Source organism: Bombus huntii, unplaced genomic scaffold, assembly GCF_024542735.1.
Source record: "Bombus huntii isolate Logan2020A unplaced genomic scaffold, iyBomHunt1.1 ctg00000064.1, whole genome shotgun sequence".
NCBI classification, from domain to species: domain Eukaryota; kingdom Metazoa; phylum Arthropoda; class Insecta; order Hymenoptera; family Apidae; genus Bombus; species Bombus huntii.
In genome coordinates, this window is record NW_026099324.1 from 382,118 (window position 1) to 402,708 (window position 20,591).

Genomic DNA, 20,591 nt, shown 5'->3' on the forward strand with positions numbered 1-20,591 from the left:
TAATCGGATTTTGTCATTGGATATTGAATAGTTATACTTCTCTAAACATGGTAGCCCAATGATTCCGTCTTCGATAATAGGGAAATTGTTCGGTACTATGTGAAAAATGTGATTTTGTCCAAAAATTCGTTTCGTTACGTATTCGTTAGTTTCGTACTTGTCTCGTCCCATAGAAAATTTTTGTTTAGGCCCTATTTGTATCGCGTTGACAGTTTTGTTACGTTTCACCAGGTTTATCCCTGCTCCTGTGTCGACCAGAAATACTCGCTCTTCGGTTCGGGTTGACAAAGGTATTGCGAGTAATCTTCCCGTGGCGATGTTGACTCGTATGTCTCGTACGGTTCGTCCATCTCCTGGTTCGATGTTGTTTCTTGTATTTCGTCCCATTCCTGGACTGCCTGGAATCCTTGCGGGTGGTCGATCGCGCTGGCTCGGTGGTAGAAAATTTTGACACTTGTTGGCAATGTGTCCCAGCTTTCCGCACTTGAAGCACTTCATCTGCGCGCGTTCAGCAGGTGATCTATTTTCTACTTGGTTAAATGTAGCAGGTTTCTGAGCTACTGGCGTGTTAGGCGATCTTGATGGTACATTAGATCGTCTTACCTGCATATGCTGGTTGTCGGGGCGATTACTAACCGAAGGTAAGCGATTACATGACCAATTAGGTTGTCGTTCTTCTCGCAAGTAGCGTTCTACATCGGCTGCCTTTTTTTCAGCTTCCGGAAGATTCAAGGGTTCACTGCTTAATAGTATTCGCCCTATGTCGCGTCTGAGTCCCTTTAGGTACACACGAACAGTCTTCTTCGTGATTTCTTCAGTCATAATTTTACGTGTTAGTGGTTGTGGGTACTCATTGGTTACTGCGTACAGCAAACGGTTGAGTATTCTTCTAAACCGAATATTAAAACTTTGCACTGATTCCTCGCGTCCCTGTCTCAACTCTCGTAATTGTTCTTGGTACTCATCCGAAGTCACTTGTGCTGCTAAGTTATTTCTCAGTGCGTCGTACAGATCACTGTAACACTCAATAGGAATGTTGCGAATACTTTGGGCTGCTTTCCCCACGATTTTTTCCACTTTTATTGCTTTTAGCAATAGATCTTGCTCCATACAGCGATCCTTCATACTTCTCACTTCTTTGATGAAGTCTTCAACTCCTACATCATCATCTCCGTTGAGCGTTGGGATGTAGCGTATTGCATCCTTAGCTCGTAGAGTGGGAGGAGCGGGCGAAAAATAGCCTCTTTCTTCCACCTCGGGTTGTTCGCTGTCGAGGTGGACAGGTGGGGTGTCTGAAGCTGCTAACCCTGACAGTTTGCGTGCTTTTGCCATATTCACAGTACGATTGATTGCTGTCGACGCACTTTCATTGTCTTCGGTGATAATGGAAGCAAATTCATCGGTCGCAGGGGATCCGAACCCAGTCCGTAGCGCTGCGACGGTTTTCCCGAGATTCTCGATTTCTGCTGCCCTGTGTCTGTTCTCTTCGTCATTTTGCATAGACAAACGTAACATTTCCTCTCGTAAAAGGGCAATGTTCTCGTTCTGTTTTTGAATACTGTCCCATATTGCTCGCAACATTGGGTCAGTTGAGGTTGAAGTTTGAGATTCGTTTGCCTTAGACATTATTGCGCTGATTTATAATTTTCAGACGAAGACGAGTCTTGGCTACTGAAGCTAAATTTTCTTTCACGGTAACGTACACAGGAATTCAGTTTACCTTTTATTGTTACTTCACTTGGTTCGTGATAGTTACTTTGTTGTTGCGGATGACCGTAGTCCCAAATAATTCGATCTTCCGTAGATGATGAATGTCTTTTGGTTTCCGAACAAACACTTTTCACTATCCTGGCAGGATCGCCAAAATGTCACGTAAAATAACAAAATAAAAAAAGGAATTTGAGGTAAAAAATAAAAAAAGAAAACTTTATTTTTTTTCTAACATCAATACACTTTACAATTTACTTCCGAACTCTAGGCGTGACTTTCTAAGACTGACTCTTATGATTTTACTTTCGATCGGATCCGATTACTTTCTTTTGTCATCCCTCAACATCCCCACCGTCCATGCATTTGCTAGGCGTCCGCGATCGTTGCCACGTGCTCTTTCTTCTAGAACCTTCGGTGGAAGGACCGTTGGGATGTTGATGGTTCATTAGGCACTTCAGCGATATACATTGTCGCCGAGTGCCGCCACATCTTTATCTCTATCGTCAGTCCGTCGGATTTGAAGTATGCCGGTCGTGACACTCTCGTCGATACATTGTATATGATCCGACGGGCAGATAGGGCGGTCTGCCTGCGATATTGTAGGGCCGCGAGCGACGATTAGAAAATACAGCCTGTGGTAAGCCTCGTGGCGTAACACAAATTTTACGTTAATTTTATTCGAAAGATTTAGGTCAAATTTTTCCTTCGAAGAAGATTTTTCTGTCTTCAAAAGCGATTTTCCATCATTAATCGAAATATCATTTTTGCAATGGCTTGCTAGTGGGATTACGTGTTAAAACGTTCAGCTTTAAAGAGGATTATCTCCATCTTGGCGAGACTAGGCTCTCTAAAAATTGATGAATCCTGTACAGACAATATCTATAGTAAGCAACGCGTCGTCAAAACTTCAAAATATTATTACCCCGCTTTTACGTCGCAGATGTCGACAAAAATATTAATGAGATTTCCTAAGATAATCTCATACTTATTTGTATCGTTAATTCAATCGACTAAGGAACAAGTGGTGAAGAACTATTAGCAGAATCCAGGGAAGGTTTTACTGGCAAGTTTTATTACAAAACATCTAAGAACGATTTACATCATAATAAAAATAATCGCGCTATCTCGTCGCGTGACATGCGCACGAGGTCTCTGCGATTGCTAATCGATCTACAAATACTTACACGTACATATGTACAAAACTCGTGGCCATACACCACGTTGTCCATATTATTTTCATCTCGTTAATATATTTTGTATATTTATGATGTTATTATTTTACTAGTATAACGATTATTGCACTATATTCTATAAGATGGAGCTTTTGTACGAACAATTTCAGGAACTTTTATAACAAAGGAAAGTACTAATTTTTAACATTAACTACCCACGACAATTTACGACAATTACTTTAACCTACGTTCTTACCCTAATTTTTATTCGCTCGCCTAATGATTGAATTTTTAATCAATCATTGTTGATGAAAAATTGCTATGATAATTGCATTGCGGATCTTTATGCAAATGCTTATTTTCGTGGATACAATAATACAATTGAAAGATTTGATACAATCGAAAGGACTTGGGCAAAAGTATGTTTCTATCCATTAAATATCATCGATAGTGCTGTACTTTTGGATATTTTACAAAATTTTGCGTCATACGCATTCTATAAATTTTCGTATCTTCGAATCACCCATAATTGCATAAAAATCCGCTGTTTTGTGATAATGAATATTAATGACGGTGGAATTTAAGATTCCTGGATTCAGTAACTTGTCTTACTCTAATACATGTATTGCACGTTTTTGGAAGACTAAAGATTCTTTGCTCGAGATCAACGCGACAAATATTGTACTTCGTGGTGAACGTTTCGCTACAGCCTTTCGACCTCTGTGATCGAGTTTTCGCTTTTCCTCGATTTTATACTCGATCTCCGTAGCATGCTACTCCTTAAAGGTTCACCGCGAAGCGACGCTCTCATCGAATTCCTCGCACTGCATCTAGAAAATGATCGGAACATGGCGACCGGTGGTGTCTCCTCGTCCTCGCGTTTCCTGTCAAAACATTGCGTTTAAAAATATTGAATCCAATCGCTTAAAGATTTGAATAACTTCCCAACTCGATCCTTCTCTTCTGTTCAAAAGATTTAAAAAGCATTTGAAGAAAGAAGATAGTCCAGTTTTCTTTTGAGAGATTTAACAGATTTTAAGAAGAAAATAATACGAAAGCATACGAAGATGTAGATCTAACAGAATGCTTGAGAATCTTGAACTTCGAGCTTGAAGATCTGTGAATATCTTTGAAAAAAGGAGACCGAAAGTTCCTTTATATGATTTTACCTTCCGATACAAGGTACATCCCACATCTTCTGATCTTTTCCAAAATCCTCGCTGTCCTGCAGCGTCTGCGGAAGATCCTTATTCAATGTTTCCGGCAAAAAGAGAGTCAGAAGACCGTCCATAATTCCGAGTGTGCCCAGCACAAGAAGAGGTAGGAACGAGGACACAACATTGAGATAGACTACGAAGGGTGCGAGGATACTAGCAACGTATCCCATTATATGTATCAAAGCTACACCCTGAGCTCTAACCACAGTTGGTAATACTTCAGCCGCATATTGGAGACCGATATTGTATGAAATGTTTATCCAAAATCTACCGAGAATTGCCAGAGAAGCTGTATATATACCTGAAAAAAAATTTTTAGCATTAGTTTTTAATTCTAATTTTTCATGAAATAATTTTAGAAAATTTTAAGGAATAAAAAGGGAAGAAATTATTTTATCTGTCTGTAATTTGTCTGGTTGTCTGCAATAGTTGATACAAGCATTTGCTAAGCTTAATATAAGCGTGCTTAGCTCTAAGCTAAGCACAAGCAATAAGCTTCTTATCTATAAAACGTTAATCTAGCCAATTTGAATCTAAGGGATTGTATTATGGATTACGGCTACTGAAAGCCATATAGCACTGCTGGAGCGCTGAAGCCCATCATTTTGAGGACTATTGCCAACGCCCTTTGATATATGCGGAAATACGAAGCGATCTTATGATCAAAGCAGTAGAAGGGGAAATAAAATATCTATACAACGGATACATGATAGGGCTTGGAAACTATTCTAGCAATGTAGCAAATAATCTACAAGCATTTGCATGTTATAAATATTCCAAAATATACATTTTCTTCCTTTCAAAAAGCACAATGTTATACGAATGAAAAATATTCGTCTGATTAAGTCAGAATTATCGACTTAGGTTATTTAGAAGATTGATCAGTAATATAGAAGGGTGAATATATAAAAACGAAATGTACGAACTATTGGAAACGGCAGAAGCCCAGATGCTGAAGATACCAGAAATGACGAGGGAACCACATGCCAGCCATCTTCTGCCCCATCGATCAAGAACGAGCGTGAAGAACGTGTCAGCAGGCAGCTCGGTTGCTGCAGCAATCGTGAACGTAACAAACACGTCCAGGCCTAAATTATCGACGTTTCGTACGTGACCATCGAACACCAAAGAAATCGCCATCCTATATTTCGTAAAACAATTTCATATGATAAAGAAAAGCACGCTATCATATTTCATGTGAGAAGCAAATTCCTTGCTTCAGAAATGAAGTATTTTTAGACAAAAGATATAAAACTGTTCGTGAGATTTTTACAAGATACAATTCCGATTTTACGTCAATCTATTTGATATCTGTTTAATAGCGATACGAACCAAATAACAATAAATAGAATCGTGATATTCCGTAGTCGTGGCGTTCTAAATAGATCCAACACGGAGTACGTTTTGTCTGCTTCCTCCTCTTTGCAGATTCTGGCACAGGTTTCCTGTTATTAGCAAATTTTTAACTAGTTAATGTCGTTTGTCTGTTTTTCTTACAAATTTATGTGAATCTGTTATGTGTACAAAGATTACGATAAAATCCGGAAGAAAGTTTATGTTATATTTGTATGAGACGATCCTTTCGAAATAGTTTACTTGGACGTTCGCAAATTTTTTCATTTTACTTTATAAAACATCAAACCTCTAAAAGTCGATTATCTCCTTATATCGTACATTAATGTTGATATTGCCATGATCTATTCATAGACTGAGCAGTTTCCAAATGTTTAATCTATTTGTATAAAAATTTTCAAAGATAAAAACAATATACAAATTCAATAAATAACATTACAGAAATAGACAATAACAGACAATAACAGAAATTGACAGCAATTTATCGCTGGCAATTTAGGTGATGAATAAGATATAAAATTACTAGATTGTAAACAAATTTTCATTACGTAAAAGACCCAATTAGACTTCTATTCAAAGAAAATGATTATATGATATGCTTAAAGGCATATAAATTGGTATTTATAGAACGCACATAAAGCAGGAAAGATCATAAAAGTAGAAAATACGGAAAAGATTGCGGTATTCGGTTTATTTACCCGGAATCGTCTATAGATGTCATCGGGCACCTTGGTGCCGTTGATTCGCTCGAATTTACCAAGGATTTTAATGGCCCTGTCTATCTGACCTTGGCTGACCAGCCATCGAGCGCTTTCCGGTATCAACCATGGCGTACCTACGGCTAGAACAAGAGGAACTGAGGTGACAATACAGGTCATCCTCCAGTCGGCCAAATAATAGGCGATCCAGGGTAGAATGCAAGTTGCAAACATGAAGAATATTGCGATCGACATATTCGCCACGAATGTCCTCCACTTTGGTCCAGCGTATTCTAATACTGGAATAAAAAACATAATATTTAGAAGAATCATCTGTGAAAGAAATATTCTGTGAATAAAGAATGGAACAATATATTAGGTTGTCGCAGAAATTTCTTTCGTCTCGTAAGGAGATAATAGACGCATACTATTTTTTGTTTTATATTATTTTATTGAATTATATTCATTGGGACAAAATAGATCATACGTAATTCAATAAAATAATATAAAACGAAAGAAACTTTTGGGGCAACTTAACGCAATATGAAGAAGAAAAATTTGAGTTACAAATATATAAAAAGTAGATATACAATATATAGATTAATTTAACAAACGTGTTTAGTTCTACGATTAAATCGTGTTTAGATCTAATAACAAGGACTTTAATAATTTCCCGATGATTGTTCAAGCCCATTTAAATTTCCGTAAGTGTTTCGATACTTATCGACAAGAATACGTTTCTATTTACGAATTATACAGGGTGGTTGGTAACTGGCGGTACACGCGGAAAGGGGATGATTCTACGTGAAAAAAGAAGTCGAAAATATAGAATAAAAATTTTTCGTTTGAGGCTTTGTTTTCGAGAAAATCGATTTTGAATTTTCGCTCGGTACGCGTGCACTTTATCACGTCTCGTTATAACGGATCTCACTGTAGATCGTTGTCTCAATTGACGTTATTTTTAAAATTTTTTAAATTTTAAAATTTTAAAATTTTTAAATTTTTAAATTTTTAAATTTTTAAATTTTTAATTTTTTATTCTATATTTTCGACTTCTTTTTTCGCGTAGAATCACCCCCTTTCCGCTTGTACCACCAATTACCAATCACCCTGTATTTCTTAAAGATACAAAAGGTAGAATCACGCGTAACTAGCAATATCATAAATTAACTGTGAATAAACGGATCGTTAGAGTCAAAGGATCATTTACATAATTCAAACACGAGCGTGTGTTACCTTGTTAAGCTATTTATGGTAGATATTGAAAGATCGATAAGCCTGAGACACATATTTATGTCGAAACGAACATTCTCTACGGAAAGTCGAGTCTAATTCGATGAAAACAATTGACTTCCTGAACGAACATATCGATATATATCCACAGTGCAATGACAAGTAAATATTACTCTATTTTCGTACAAGAAAACAGATTAAAACGATGAGAAGTTATCTTGAACAATTGAACTGACCTTCGCGATGAATGAATCTCGCAATTTCACGAATACGTAGACGAAATTAATGTCTGGTGCGTATACGTCCAATAAATTAGAAACGCAAGGTTGTAACTCTTTAATCGCATAACAGGACAAGATGCGATAAACACGTGGAAATATATCATAGTGAACAACGTCTATTTGTAGTTGCCGTAAAATAGGGAGTAATTGCTCTTAATGAAGCAACCGTGTTAGCCACTTAATAGTGGCTTGCTTCTAATCCGGAATCACCTTCAATTAGTTGTAACTAGTGGCTTCCTGATAATTACCGCTCAGTGGTTATTTCTTTTTTTTTTTTTTTTTGCTTTATTATAATTGCGATGCTCGAACCATGTTTAGCATGGAACTCGCTTCCTTATTTAAGATCACTTTGTACCATTGATTTTTACTTTTCATGCTTCATAATGAACCAATTTATAATTCATAATAAACCAAAATGACGAACGTTCGTTTAAATCACGAGTTTCAGATATTTCTATTCTCTAAAATTACCTGAATTAATTTTTATTAAATAAAATAGCTATAGGATAATTCCACAAATCAGATATTTTGAGCAGATATCTCGGAATTTCCTGTTTAATTCGCCGTAAATTTTCCCAATACGCTCTGGACCTCCTACATATATATAACGTGTCTATACATAACTGTTAATTCATCATTTTCTCGTAATCCTAACAAACAATGCTTAAAAACTTTAACTACATTTTGGATTATTATCTCGCACGAATAAATTTTAAGCTATTAATCGCTTTCCTGAAAATCTGGGTTGGTTATCAGCTTCGGTACGAGACCATCGAGTAACTCCGGTACGCATGAACGGAAATAATCTCCCAGTTATATCCAAATGTTTAATAATTTTCTACATAGAAATTTAATGAAAAATAAGAATAGAAGAACCTCGCATTACAAAAATCAATTTCCATGAAATCTAAATATTATTTATGCTGTCTGTAATTTTCAACATCTTCTTTCGCAAATCATCATCACCATCATCATCATCACCATTGCGACAGCCATTCTAAAATATATGTATCATTAATTTAATAGAAACTAAGAGTAGAAGAACCTCACGTTATAAAAATCAATATTCATAAAACCAACAAAATATCGTTTTTTAAATATATGTATCATTCAGTTTGTATTGCCTTTACAACGCGTAGATAGGGCGAGGAGATCTCTTCTGAAGACGAGATATTATTCTCATAGAAAGGATACAGAAAGGAGAAGAAGACGTAAAGAAGCTTCTCTGAGACCACTCGTTTCATCACTTCGCCTCTCAAGGTTTACTGCCTTTAACATTACATTATTCGCGCAGAAAAAGTATTCGCTTTTCTCCCAGCTGTTTCCGTCACCCTGTAATTTCATATCGTGTTACCGTTCGATCAAAAGCGACAACTCATTTATTGTAAACGAAGATTCCGTGCGGCACAATTAGCAAAGATAAATTACAGACGATCGTATTAATAATAATAATCTGACCGATATCTCGCAATGCGACCAATCGATAAACGCGAGCACCGTCCAACGCAAGGACGTTGTTAACGTTTCGAAACTGATTAACGTTCGTTCTCTTCTTTCTTTTCTTTCGTTTCTTCCTTCTCGCCTGTTAGCTCGTAAAAGTATCTTAGCATTTATAGACATTTTTTATTTATTTATATTTATTATATATGATGGTATCATAATTAGTACAACAAAGTATTATTACGTTTCTGTTATATATTCATGAATATATTGGAATTTCATTAGGATCGTAATAAAGTCATATAATAATTATATCGAATATGACGTCAGAATTATAAATACGGTTATTATAATGCAGAGTTTCAATTAAGTAAATTTAAAAATCTATATACAAGATACAAAATTATTTAGCGTAATTATATATTTCACAGTAATTACAAAAATATTTAATTATAAAAATAGTCAAACATTTATTATATTAATAAATCCCGATATTTGATAACCATTTATTACATGTTTAAGATAACTATTTATGCTGTATATTTGTACTAAATAAATGTTTGCATTAAATATCTCGTAACTTCTATGTGTATCTTCAGAAATGCTTCAAACTTTACCAATATAATCATTACAATGCTAATGAAATTTCAGAATGTTTTATATAACACATATTCTACATACATATAAATTTTCTGTGGCAAATATGTAAATGCTTTTATAAACTACTAGGTTTATACGCTTTGCAGTCTCATATTTTCCTCCCACTGTTAGCATTATCTGCAGTTTGTATGTGAGTTGTATGAAGTTGATCGAATTCTACGCTTTCAACGAGCTGGTCGAGTGAGGTTCTGCTTGAATAAGTTATAAATCCTGGCAGGAAGAAAGGCACGTGTTATTGATATCGACTGGTTAGCTGGAATGTTGAATAGGAATTTAAAGAACCAACTCAAACTTTATCGATAATAAAATATGGAAAATATGACTGCAAATAATACGTGAAAAATAATGGAAATATTCTATAGGATATTTGAATGTTTATTAGAGAATTTTAATAATAATATGGAACATAAAGAAGAAAGAAATTCGATGATACTAAATAATGATGATACTGAAAATTTCAGTGATTTTTATTAATATAAAATTAACATTAATATAAATAAAAACAAAATCTATTATAAATGATATAGACGAACTTTTTAACTAAATATCGTTAGAAAGAAAAGTGACACAAGTATACATACGAAACAATACAAAATATCCGCATCTATCTAGAGAAATTTGTTATGAATTTCAAAGTCTGTATAAATACGTATACTAATACATAAAGCTTCTAAAGCTCTAAAGTTTTAATGTTTAAAAAAAAGTACAAAAATATTTCTATTAAAATATATATGATATTTTCCACGGTATTTTCTACGCAGTTTCTACAATTAAGGATTTCCTCGTTCCCATCGATTTTCCTCTAGTTGTGAGACCCTCGGATAATCACGTCCCTTTCATTTTATCTTCGCTACGCTCGATTATAAATACGGAACTGAATATAGAATTATTTGCAAATCAATGAATCCGATGATGTAATTTGTTACGCGCTCGAAACGAATTAGTATCACTTATCTTAGTTTCAATCAATACCTCACTTTCTCAAGTCATTGATTAAAATACGATTTACACTCGTACAGATCGAGCCTTCTTTCTCAATATTTCCGTCGAATATTCGTGATCAATCGTTTAATCGACCTTGATAATTAGAATAGAAATAAGAAAATTCGAACGCCAAATCATTAACGAACCAGCCACTTGCTCACGAATCTCGTCAACTTGGCCTTGTTTTGTCGAACAAATTGTAAATTTTTCCAACCTCGGCTTGAGTCATCGATTCAGGGTTAATGCACGTCACCTGAGTTTCTTTGGTCTCGATTTTCACAATTGGAATGCTGTCTGCAGGACAAACTTGCTATTCGATCAAGAAAACTCGTTTCAATGACTCGTCTGATGAACTTTCAATCAGCGTTCTTACGTTTCAACAGAGTCTCTTCAAAAGTTTCAATCAGGGTCTTAACGCTGTACTTTCAGGGTATAAAATATCTTTCAAGACAGAGACTAGTCTAGATTTTCTCTTCAGTATATTGATATTAGAACAATAACTGGAAAATATATTTCTACAGTATTATAATTGAAATTTTTTCATGTAGAGTTATAATAAAATTTTGTATTATAAATTGCCTGTATTATGGATATCAGACAATGAATTCAGCATGAATTATATCGATCTTATATTAAACAATTTATTAGAATTTTCAATGGAATATTTAAAATGTTACTTGATTGTTTTATATTATTATGTGATATTTTTACGAATTTTAAATAAGTTTGCTAGAAGAAGATGTTCATTTTAATTAAAACCATATACATGTATGTATGTATATATATACATAGATTTATAGTTGTGGAAGCGTTCGTTGTAGAACCATTCATTCGTTACCTTCGCTTTCCGTTGGGAAGTGAAAATTTATGAAAACCCTGGTATGCTATAGTTGTCCAGAAATGAAAAGCAATTTTGAACAACTAATCCTTTGTAATCAGAATATTGTCTCGTTAAAAGAGAAAACAAAATTAATACATAACTGATCGCGAAAACATAATTGATCGCGAGTATAGAGGGAAAATATTAGTATAGAAAATGATTGCGAACTAACTACCTTTAAATATTATAAATATTCAATGGTATATATAAATCCAAATATCTTAAAGTTTCATATTTTTATCTTGCATGAAATTCTTATAAAACAGGAAAATTAATTTTTCTCTGTCTCTCTCCCTCTCTTTGATATAAACGCCGCAGTTAAAAAATAAATATGTATGACCTCATGTATATTCATATGTATTTAAGCATCTTTCTTCGTAACTTTGAATGGTTTTCAATTTCATTTAAATTGTTGCATGGCAACGTGAGTTCTGTTGCAAAATTCATATACTTGTAGAAACGTCAGTCGTAAATCAAGCATAACAACAGTTTTACAGTATGTTGTAGAGATTACTTTGTTATTTAAACTTAGAGATCTTCCTGCTTACAGTAATTACAAAAAGTAACTGTACACCATCGTATTTAGAACAGCATTTATATATATACCAATTAATTAAGACTAAGTCTTAAGATAAGACTGATTAAAATATTAGCTTTCGTATCATTTGTAATACTTTCATACATGCTTATAAATAATTAATGCTATCAAAATGAAACGTAAAAACTGATTTAAAAAAAAGGAAGAGAGACGCTTCATTGGGAAATAAGGATACATACGTACAAGTACTTTTTGTAGCCACTGTGTGGCTTTCAAACTCAATTCCAGGGCAAAAAAGAAATTATTGAAAAACGGTTACCTAATATGTACATCATAGCGAAGCAATTATCAAAGGCGAATCCAACGAAAAAACGACACAAAGTGAACTGCCAGGAGCTACCCGTGAACGCAGTAGCCACCCTAGCGAGAAATCCCATTAAATTAGCTCCGAGCAAAGCTGGTATTCTTCCATATTGATCAGCAACCCATCCAAAAATTAATCCTCCGAAGATAGCGCCGATGAAGAAGATACTTTGAGCTATGGTTGGCAATGCATCATACTGACAAACCCATCCCAGCTGCAACAGAAAACTACAGTCGAATGATTTACTTCTGATCACGATCAGCATCACGGAAATCTTATAGCAATTTCAACGCCCCGATTAAACGAATTTTCGATCAAAGTTTCGAAATTCCTAATGAAGCGCGCCTCTGTCCTTTTTTCTTTCCCTTTGAGGAAAAAAGAAGGAGAAGCTTAAGACCCTGCGCGTTCTTGCGTCCTTCTTCTGGATGCTTCCTACCCCTCGATGAATAATTCTCCTCCTGACGAGCGACGCAAAGTTCATGCAAATCCACTGGAGCAAAAAGTCTTGCAATTTATGTCGAACAAATCTGCGTGTTCGCGCTGTTGCTCGTTATAACGTTTTATTAATGTTTCTTTTCAATCCGATATTTTCATTTTCAGTTTTATCGCAACCTAGTTTTATCAGCTTTCATAATTCGAAATTTTTTATCCTTTTTTTTCTTTAAGTATTTTTATAAATATTTATTCGATTGTATTTTATTTGGCAATGTAACGCTTGAATTTAGAATGTACTCTGTAATTTCACTACATGCACTAATTATTACTGCAATATGTACTAGTAATTCTGTTACGTACTATAATTTTCCTCTGTGGAAATCGACATTGTTAATTTTCCCACTTCTGAACTATCGATCTTTCCACAAACGTTTATTCGACCCTTTTCATCGTTCTTCTTTCTTTCCAAAAATTGTACACTACGCTTATTTTTTATCGAAATAGATCATGCAAATAATCGAATACGACATACACAGTATAAAGGGATTGATTGATAGGAACAGATAAAATATTCAAAAAGCAGGAAATTACAAGTCGAACATTTTCTGTCACCTCGGATGCCACAGACGCATAAGGGACGGCGGTATAATTAAATTCCCATCCTTGTTGGCAATCTTTCGTTGGCCACGATGGGTCCGGTACGTGGCCTCCATTTAGCAAAATTTCCGTGTAATTTACATCGTACATGCTGCATCTCGAGTAACCTTCGCGGTTGACTGGTATCGCCAGCGACAGCCTGAAACGAAGGAGAAGATAACGTAGATTGGTTCACGGTCTTCGATGCCGATGGACGTTCCGACAAGCGAGTAATTAATGTTCTATTTGAAACTCGACAAAAAACATTGGGAATCTCGAGTATTTGTTGAGCTAATAATATTGATTGTTAGTCGAGTCTGATAAAACGTATTTGATTGGAATTTCATTTAAAGCGAAGAAAGTTATTTTCAATTGTAGCTGGATGTACGTTAATTGCTGTTTTCCTGTCTTTACAAATTACTCATTCCTTTGTTTCATCAGCCTTTTCGATTATTATTGTCTCGTATTATTATTGTCGAGTATTGTCTCGTGGTTATTATCTCAACGCTTTTATCGTGTCAATTTATTGCGTTGTGTTCATACGGGTTTGTAGAATATATAATAAACAATGCAATGAGAAATGAAAATGAGAAAATTTTGAAGAATTATTAAATTAGGTAAATTGAAGGGAAAGAAGTTCTGTGAAGGAACTGGATTGGATCTAAACAGATAATAAAGAAAGATGATCCAAGATTTGCGACCTCCGACGTATGTCGAAAACACTTACTCATTAATAACGAATGTCATTAAGATAATTCAGTGACGGTAATTGCGTCTGTTATTCTGATGAATGTTACATAACGAGATAGGAAGTCGATGTCATGATGACTGGCGCTGTCTGAATCAAATCAACCCTATTCACAACCAGATAATACCGTCAAACGATGTTTACATTATTATAATATGAAATCCAATTTGAAGGCTTCGTGAATTTCTATTATCCTTCAATGAAATTATGAAATAATGGCGCAATTTAATGATAAAGATTATTATTATTTCATTAGGCTTGCTGTATAATTTGCTAGATTGTCTTCAACCAGATAAATATATCAATAATTTTGGCAATGGCTATCATCACATACTTTATCGAAAGAGAGAACATTGGTTCTCTTTGATTTTCGATCGTTGAATCGTCGAAAGAAAACTTCGCGGCTCAGAGAAAGTTCTCCTACAAACACGTACATAGCTTAAAAATCGGTAACACGCGGAAGTTCTACAGGAAAAAAATCAAAAAGACTTGCTGAGCAAGGCAAGAACTTTCCAATAGAAGGTGAGCATAATAATAAATAACACTTGCACGGATGCTTGCGGAGGAGTCGTTGACTATATTAAACTAATACTAATTATGAAACAATGTAACAGTAACGGTACTAGTCGTAATTAACATACTATCGTTAACATTATCGTGATATCGAAATTTCTTCCCACAAGATCACCGATTAATTGCATCGATTTGCGAAATTCTTAGTGTTCGATGATTATCATAGTCGAGGAAAGGTATTTACAAGATATTAACATCCGCATCTAATCACATCTCGTAGCATCGCGACTTATCACGCGTATCGCCTAACCTTTACATGAATATTGAACGAACGAACACTTCGAACGCATTATGCAAGTGTACGTTACGTTTTTCATTCGCCGGTAAAAGCTTTCAAAAACGAGTTAATGAGCGAACGATACGTGGCATGCGCGAAAGAAACGAATGCTTGCCCATAGAATAGCTGAAAATGATTCGAAAAGTATACTAGCAAAATAACAATAGATTCAGATGATAACTGACCAGTCGACCAGGATTAGTCACAGCCTTTTAACAATTCTATCGATTTTTTGCTACTATTATACTTATTTACTCCAAAGCTAAGATCCTACCTAGGCTAAACTAAACGTTAACTATGACTCACAGTTGGAAAATGCACTTATCTTATACGTAATCATTTATCAATTACTGAGTTCGTTAAGTTCTATTTTTGTTTGCTGAAAGGAAAAAATCTTCCATTAATTAATCATCGCTATATCGTTGTTTGCTATTGTCTTTCGTCTGATCGACAATCATTTACCCATTCCATCGTTGTAGAACTCTTCATTTCTGGTTCCTATAATCTGGTATTTAATATCATCGAATTTATTTTGAAGCACGTGCACGTGCCAAAAAATTAGGTCACGGAAGTTTTATGCATTTCTGTGAAATCTGAAAGAGCAAAATTGCAAAGTACACGTGTGACACGTGGAAATATATAAAACATCGGAAAGTAGCACGCTTTGTAACGTTTAATCGAGGTAAAACAATTTTTTATCCAGCTTCTAGTTTTTTCTTTCGCTTCCTTTATATTCTGAAAAATATGCGTAAAAATCCGCAGGCTACGTATTATGACGTAAACGGAATGGAACGAATCAATAATAGAATAAATTAAATAATATTAATATTAAAATATTAAATAATATTAATATTAAAATATTAAATAATATTAATATTAAAATATTAAATAATATTAATATTAATATAAAAATTATAATAATAATAATCGATAATAAAAGAAATTAAGGACAATGGAACACATATTCGATTTATACTAAATATCCGCGGCTGTCCTGATATTTATTGTCAGTCGCGTACATACGTTCAAGTTATAATTTCTAATACCATTAGAAAGTTAGGAGAATTTTAATCGAGAACGATCTCTATACCCTTTGAACGTAATTTGTTCGTCACTTAATCGCTGCACGCGGTAAACACTAACGAGCAGCTCTTAAACAAAAGTATTTGTACGTTATGGTCAACAACGGGGTGACTAGTTATTAGCGCGTTCTCCTGTTTCATTGAAATTTTAATTGCATCAACGTAGTACGTTCTATGGTCGATGTCTTAACATAATTGTACGGATCGAATGTCTTTACGTAAAACTGTCCCGTGCATGTTGACGATTCGCGGCCAATCAACGATATCAGGCCGAATGTTACGTGCTCAACGCTATTTTTTCGCGTTCACGCTCTCATTGTTTGCGCGAAGGTTTAACGCGTTCGCGCGGCGTACGAGATAATACGCGCTCCGGGAATTTTATCCAAGGAGCATTGTGCGAGCGCAACACGTTGCGACACCACATCCTTTGCCTCTCTCGAAACGTCTTAATAACGAATTATGGTGCAATCGAACCATGCGCGTATAGCAAAAAGCAATCGTTTCTAGCCGTTCACTTTGAACACCGCGAAGGTTAATTTGGCAACTACATATATATCCATGTATTGTGTTTCTAACGATTGCCAAATGCTATTTTCATGCATATAGTGATGCCATCCTTTTGTTACGAAGGATTAGCATCAGAGAAATTTTCGGCTTATTACGCATATTGAAAATGTAACGTAAGATTCATCTTTTTTTTCAGCAAATATGCAGAGATACGCACAGGTGCGTTTGAGTATTAGAGCACCTACTGGTTACATCTATTGGAACGCTCTAGCGGATTTTACGCTGTAAAACATACGACGTGAATGAAAGTTCGGATTTATAATAAAATAAGCAGAAGATACAATCGGAAAAAGGATCTCAGCAAGACGATAGTATTAGGACAGCGTTAGGAAACGGTAGGCCAAGAAAAGCCGGTCGAAAGATGATTCGTAGAACTAAAGGAAAGTGTTGAGATATTGATCCGTTTCATAGCGCCGATGCGAGCGAAAAGTGAACTAAAAATTGCGCGTTTAAGCACTAAAATGTCTATATACTATCACGAAACTACGAAATATTACTAATCTTCTATTTACAACGAAGCTCGTAAGTCTCGTGACCAATTTACACGAAAAAAGATCGAGTTAGGGACACGATAACGCGTTAATGAAACTTCTAATCTCTAAATCTCTAGAGAGAAATCCTTAAAAGCTGTAGATCCTTAATAAACAATTTACCGATTACGACGATAAGTCCCCTGATGCTCGTAACCAATTTTACACAGAAAACGGATCACCAAAGTTGCAAGACTTTCGAGTTGGAGGGAATGACGCGTTAACGAGAGCGTCGCGACGTATAATGTTTACAAAGTTTGCGTGGAAATTAACACGATCAGGAATAAGCTGGATCGTTGTCACCGTTTACGATCGTGTTTCCGAGATGAAAGAAACAGCTACTATTATGCAATCGATCGTTTCGAACTAGTAAACGGCGTAGCGAAATAAAACTCGGTGTAAGTCTTAACATACGTTCACTAGCAGGAACGTGTTTTATTGAAACTTTTACGACTCGCTACCGGCTGCTCCAGCCGTTGCATTATTTGAATAACATCGAAGGTTGTTGACCTAGCAACCGAACGAAGGTGCGATCCAATTGGATGTGGATGTAATTAGACCTTGAAATACCTTTCGTCATCGAGCATTTCCAATTCCCCGCCGAGTGTCCTCCATTTTTGCGCTTAGTCTTTACGCTCGATATCGTCGCGATTTGCAAGCACTCGCTAGCAACAGAATGTGCGATCGTCGTCGCGCGTCGCCGTTTCGACAGAATTAACGTCGTTGGAATCTCACAACGATTGAGAAACCGCATATTTACTTCGCGCGAAAACCACGATAAACGAGTTATGTCTCGTTCGGGCTAATTTCTTTGAAGTAGTCAATGTGTCGATTTTTAATTTATGCTTCAAATATGTAATATCGGAAAATAAGGATAGAAATTTTTTTCCGATTACTTACAATTTATTAATATTAAATTGAATATACAAATATAAATTGGACAGAGAACGATATTTATTTAACGGAAACTAAATGCAATACTCGTATCTATATCAAATAACTTTACAGTTATTTGATCACTCTCGTCACAACGAATCTAACACACACACTCTCTCTCTCTCTCTCTAACAACTCTATCAATTCTCACGACTCTACTCTTCGACGACTCGAAACCTCTAACGACTCTACTCTTCGACGACTCAATTAGCTCTGATCTTCGCCAATACACTCCTGCTCGGTCGTGCTCGCTCTTGCTCTCGTCCTCTCACACACACACACACGCACACTTTTCGGCTCACATACTCTGGCCTCTCGATTGCCACTCCTTGAAATGTGGAACCGTACTTCTGTTTTGACGCTGCTTATCTTTTCTCGCGTCACTGTTACTAGGCGCTCTTGGATGTAAACAAACCACGAAAGACGACGTACACGGTGTTTTCTAATTTCAGCCGATCTCCAATCAAAGCTATTCTACGATATTACAAATATTAAGAATCGAAGATCCAGTGTGGAGAATTTGAAGGGTTGACTCTGAGATTTGAGAGTAATTTCAGAGAATAGAAGCTTAATTCCTGCGATTACTTCCTTCACATACTTCCCCTTTTCGGATCTTGACACTACGCAAATCTCTTTCGGTCGTGCCGTACACCTCGCTGCAATATGTCCAAATCCGCTGCACTCGGAACACCTAACACCTTCTCCCCTCTCCGGACACTTAACACTTAGATAATCCTCACTACCGCAAATGAAGCATCTTCTTTTCTTCATTGCATCTACAGATTGACTGGGCTTCCCGTTCTTCTGGGTTTTAGCCGGCTTCACAATCGACTTTGCTCTGCGACTCTTCTGCTCTTCGTACATCACTAACCTCTTCCTCAACTCTTTGATTGACGTAGCGCCGTACAATATAGCCTTATTGTTCTCGTCGTCTATTATTCCATCCACTATGTATTCCACCTTTGCTTCCTCCTCTTTGTCCACATGGCTGGCTATTTCGAGCATGCGGTACATGTAAGCCAAACATGCTTCATCACTCTCCTTTTTTGTTTCTTCAAGTTTCTGATGTACTTGCCTACTGTTGACTTTCCTCGAAAATTCTTTCACTAGCCCCCTCTTCAACTCATGCCAAGTCCTGGCATGACACTCGAAGCTCGCAAATATTTTCGCTGATCCCTTCAGCAGCTTCCTGGCGTAGACTGCCTTCTGCCCATCCGACCACATGCACGTATCAGCGACTTCCTCGAACGACTCGAACCATCGTTCGACATTTTCACCTTTGTCGCCACTAAACGACTCTAATGCATCTTCGACGTCTCTAAAACTCAGTGTCGAACCAACACATGCCCTTCGACAATATTCATCACGGTCCTGATACACCCTTCGCGTATCTCTCTTGTATCCTCTTGCGTTTTTCTTGTCATCTTCATCCTCACTTTCGTCGTCGCTTTCTTCTTCCGACGATATGTCGTTACCATCCATGGCCGCTTGTAGCCGTGCGCGTAATTCTACTTTTCTTCCCGTCGTTTTCAAACCCAAACTAGCGAGGCGCTCCTTCAACTCCTTCGTATTCATTTTCTCAACATCTTCATCTTCGTTACAATCACGCTCAGCTCTCTGTACGTTTCCTAAATCTCGTTGACCGATTAGCTCTTCACCGCCCGTCGATCCCTTAGGATACGATTGTCCAGCCCTACACGCCCGATTCAGCCTTGCAATCAGCACTGACCTCGCACCCGATATAGGGAGGTTCATTCGCGCGAGCTTACTCCTCAGCTCCTCCAGCGTCGAACCCTCTTCACCCGACAATCGTTCGTCCCCAACGTTTGCCATTTTTCACACTACACAAACTTAAACAGTCAACGATATCGTCTTTTACCGCACCGCGTACCGGTAAATTCACAACTAGCTCGAATAGCTCTGTTAAACCGTTTCGTTTTCTGTCTTGTCCAATCCCGGACTAGCCCCCAAAAATATGTAATATCGTGATATAATGTATTTACAAGGAGTGGACAATAGAGATGTTAATCAGACAGAAAATGACGATTGTTGTTCAACCTGAACTATTCACGCCAAACGTACAGAAAACAGCGCAACTAAATAACTAGATAGCGACTCGACTTTTACCAAAACGCAATCAATACTCTCTCGGCAACGCCACTCGCAAACTCTGTCTTCGCTCAACTCGCACTCGGCTCCTCGACTCACACTCTGTTTCTCGACTCACACTCTGGCCGCTGTCGCATTCTATTGCCTTTTTCCTAGGCCCACCGCACA

The 20,591-nt window shown here is 36.4% G+C and overlaps 1 protein-coding gene across 1 annotated transcript; it reads right to left on the reverse strand.

Moving 5' to 3' along the window:
- Window positions 1-3,245: 3,245 nt before the first annotated feature.
- On the reverse strand, window positions 3,246-19,319 carry LOC126876086 (organic cation transporter protein-like). Its single transcript, XM_050638994.1, has 9 exons — window positions 18,913-19,319; window positions 17,502-17,621; window positions 13,578-13,761; window positions 12,486-12,744; window positions 6,151-6,449; window positions 5,432-5,544; window positions 5,026-5,240; window positions 4,052-4,400; window positions 3,246-3,766 (listed from the first exon to the last, which is right to left on the reverse strand). Exons 1-9 carry the CDS (start codon window positions 19,317-19,319, stop codon window positions 3,586-3,588), a joined length of 2,127 nt encoding a protein of 708 aa, XP_050494951.1. The 3' UTR covers window positions 3,246-3,585.
- Between the last annotated feature and the right edge of the window lie 1,272 nt (window positions 19,320-20,591).

Coding starts and splice junctions, on each gene's coding strand:
- LOC126876086 (XM_050638994.1), bottom strand. CDS start 19,319: ATGCTCGAAATAGCCAGCCATGTGGACAAAGAGGAGGAAGCAAAGGTG. Junction 5,545..6,150: donor ACATCTATAGACGATTCCGG/GTAAATAAACCG, acceptor TGCTAATAACAG/GAAACCTGTGCCAGAATCTG. Junction 3,767..4,051: donor GATGTACCTTGTATCGGAAG/GTAAAATCATAT, acceptor ATGTTTTGACAG/GAAACGCGAGGACGAGGAGA.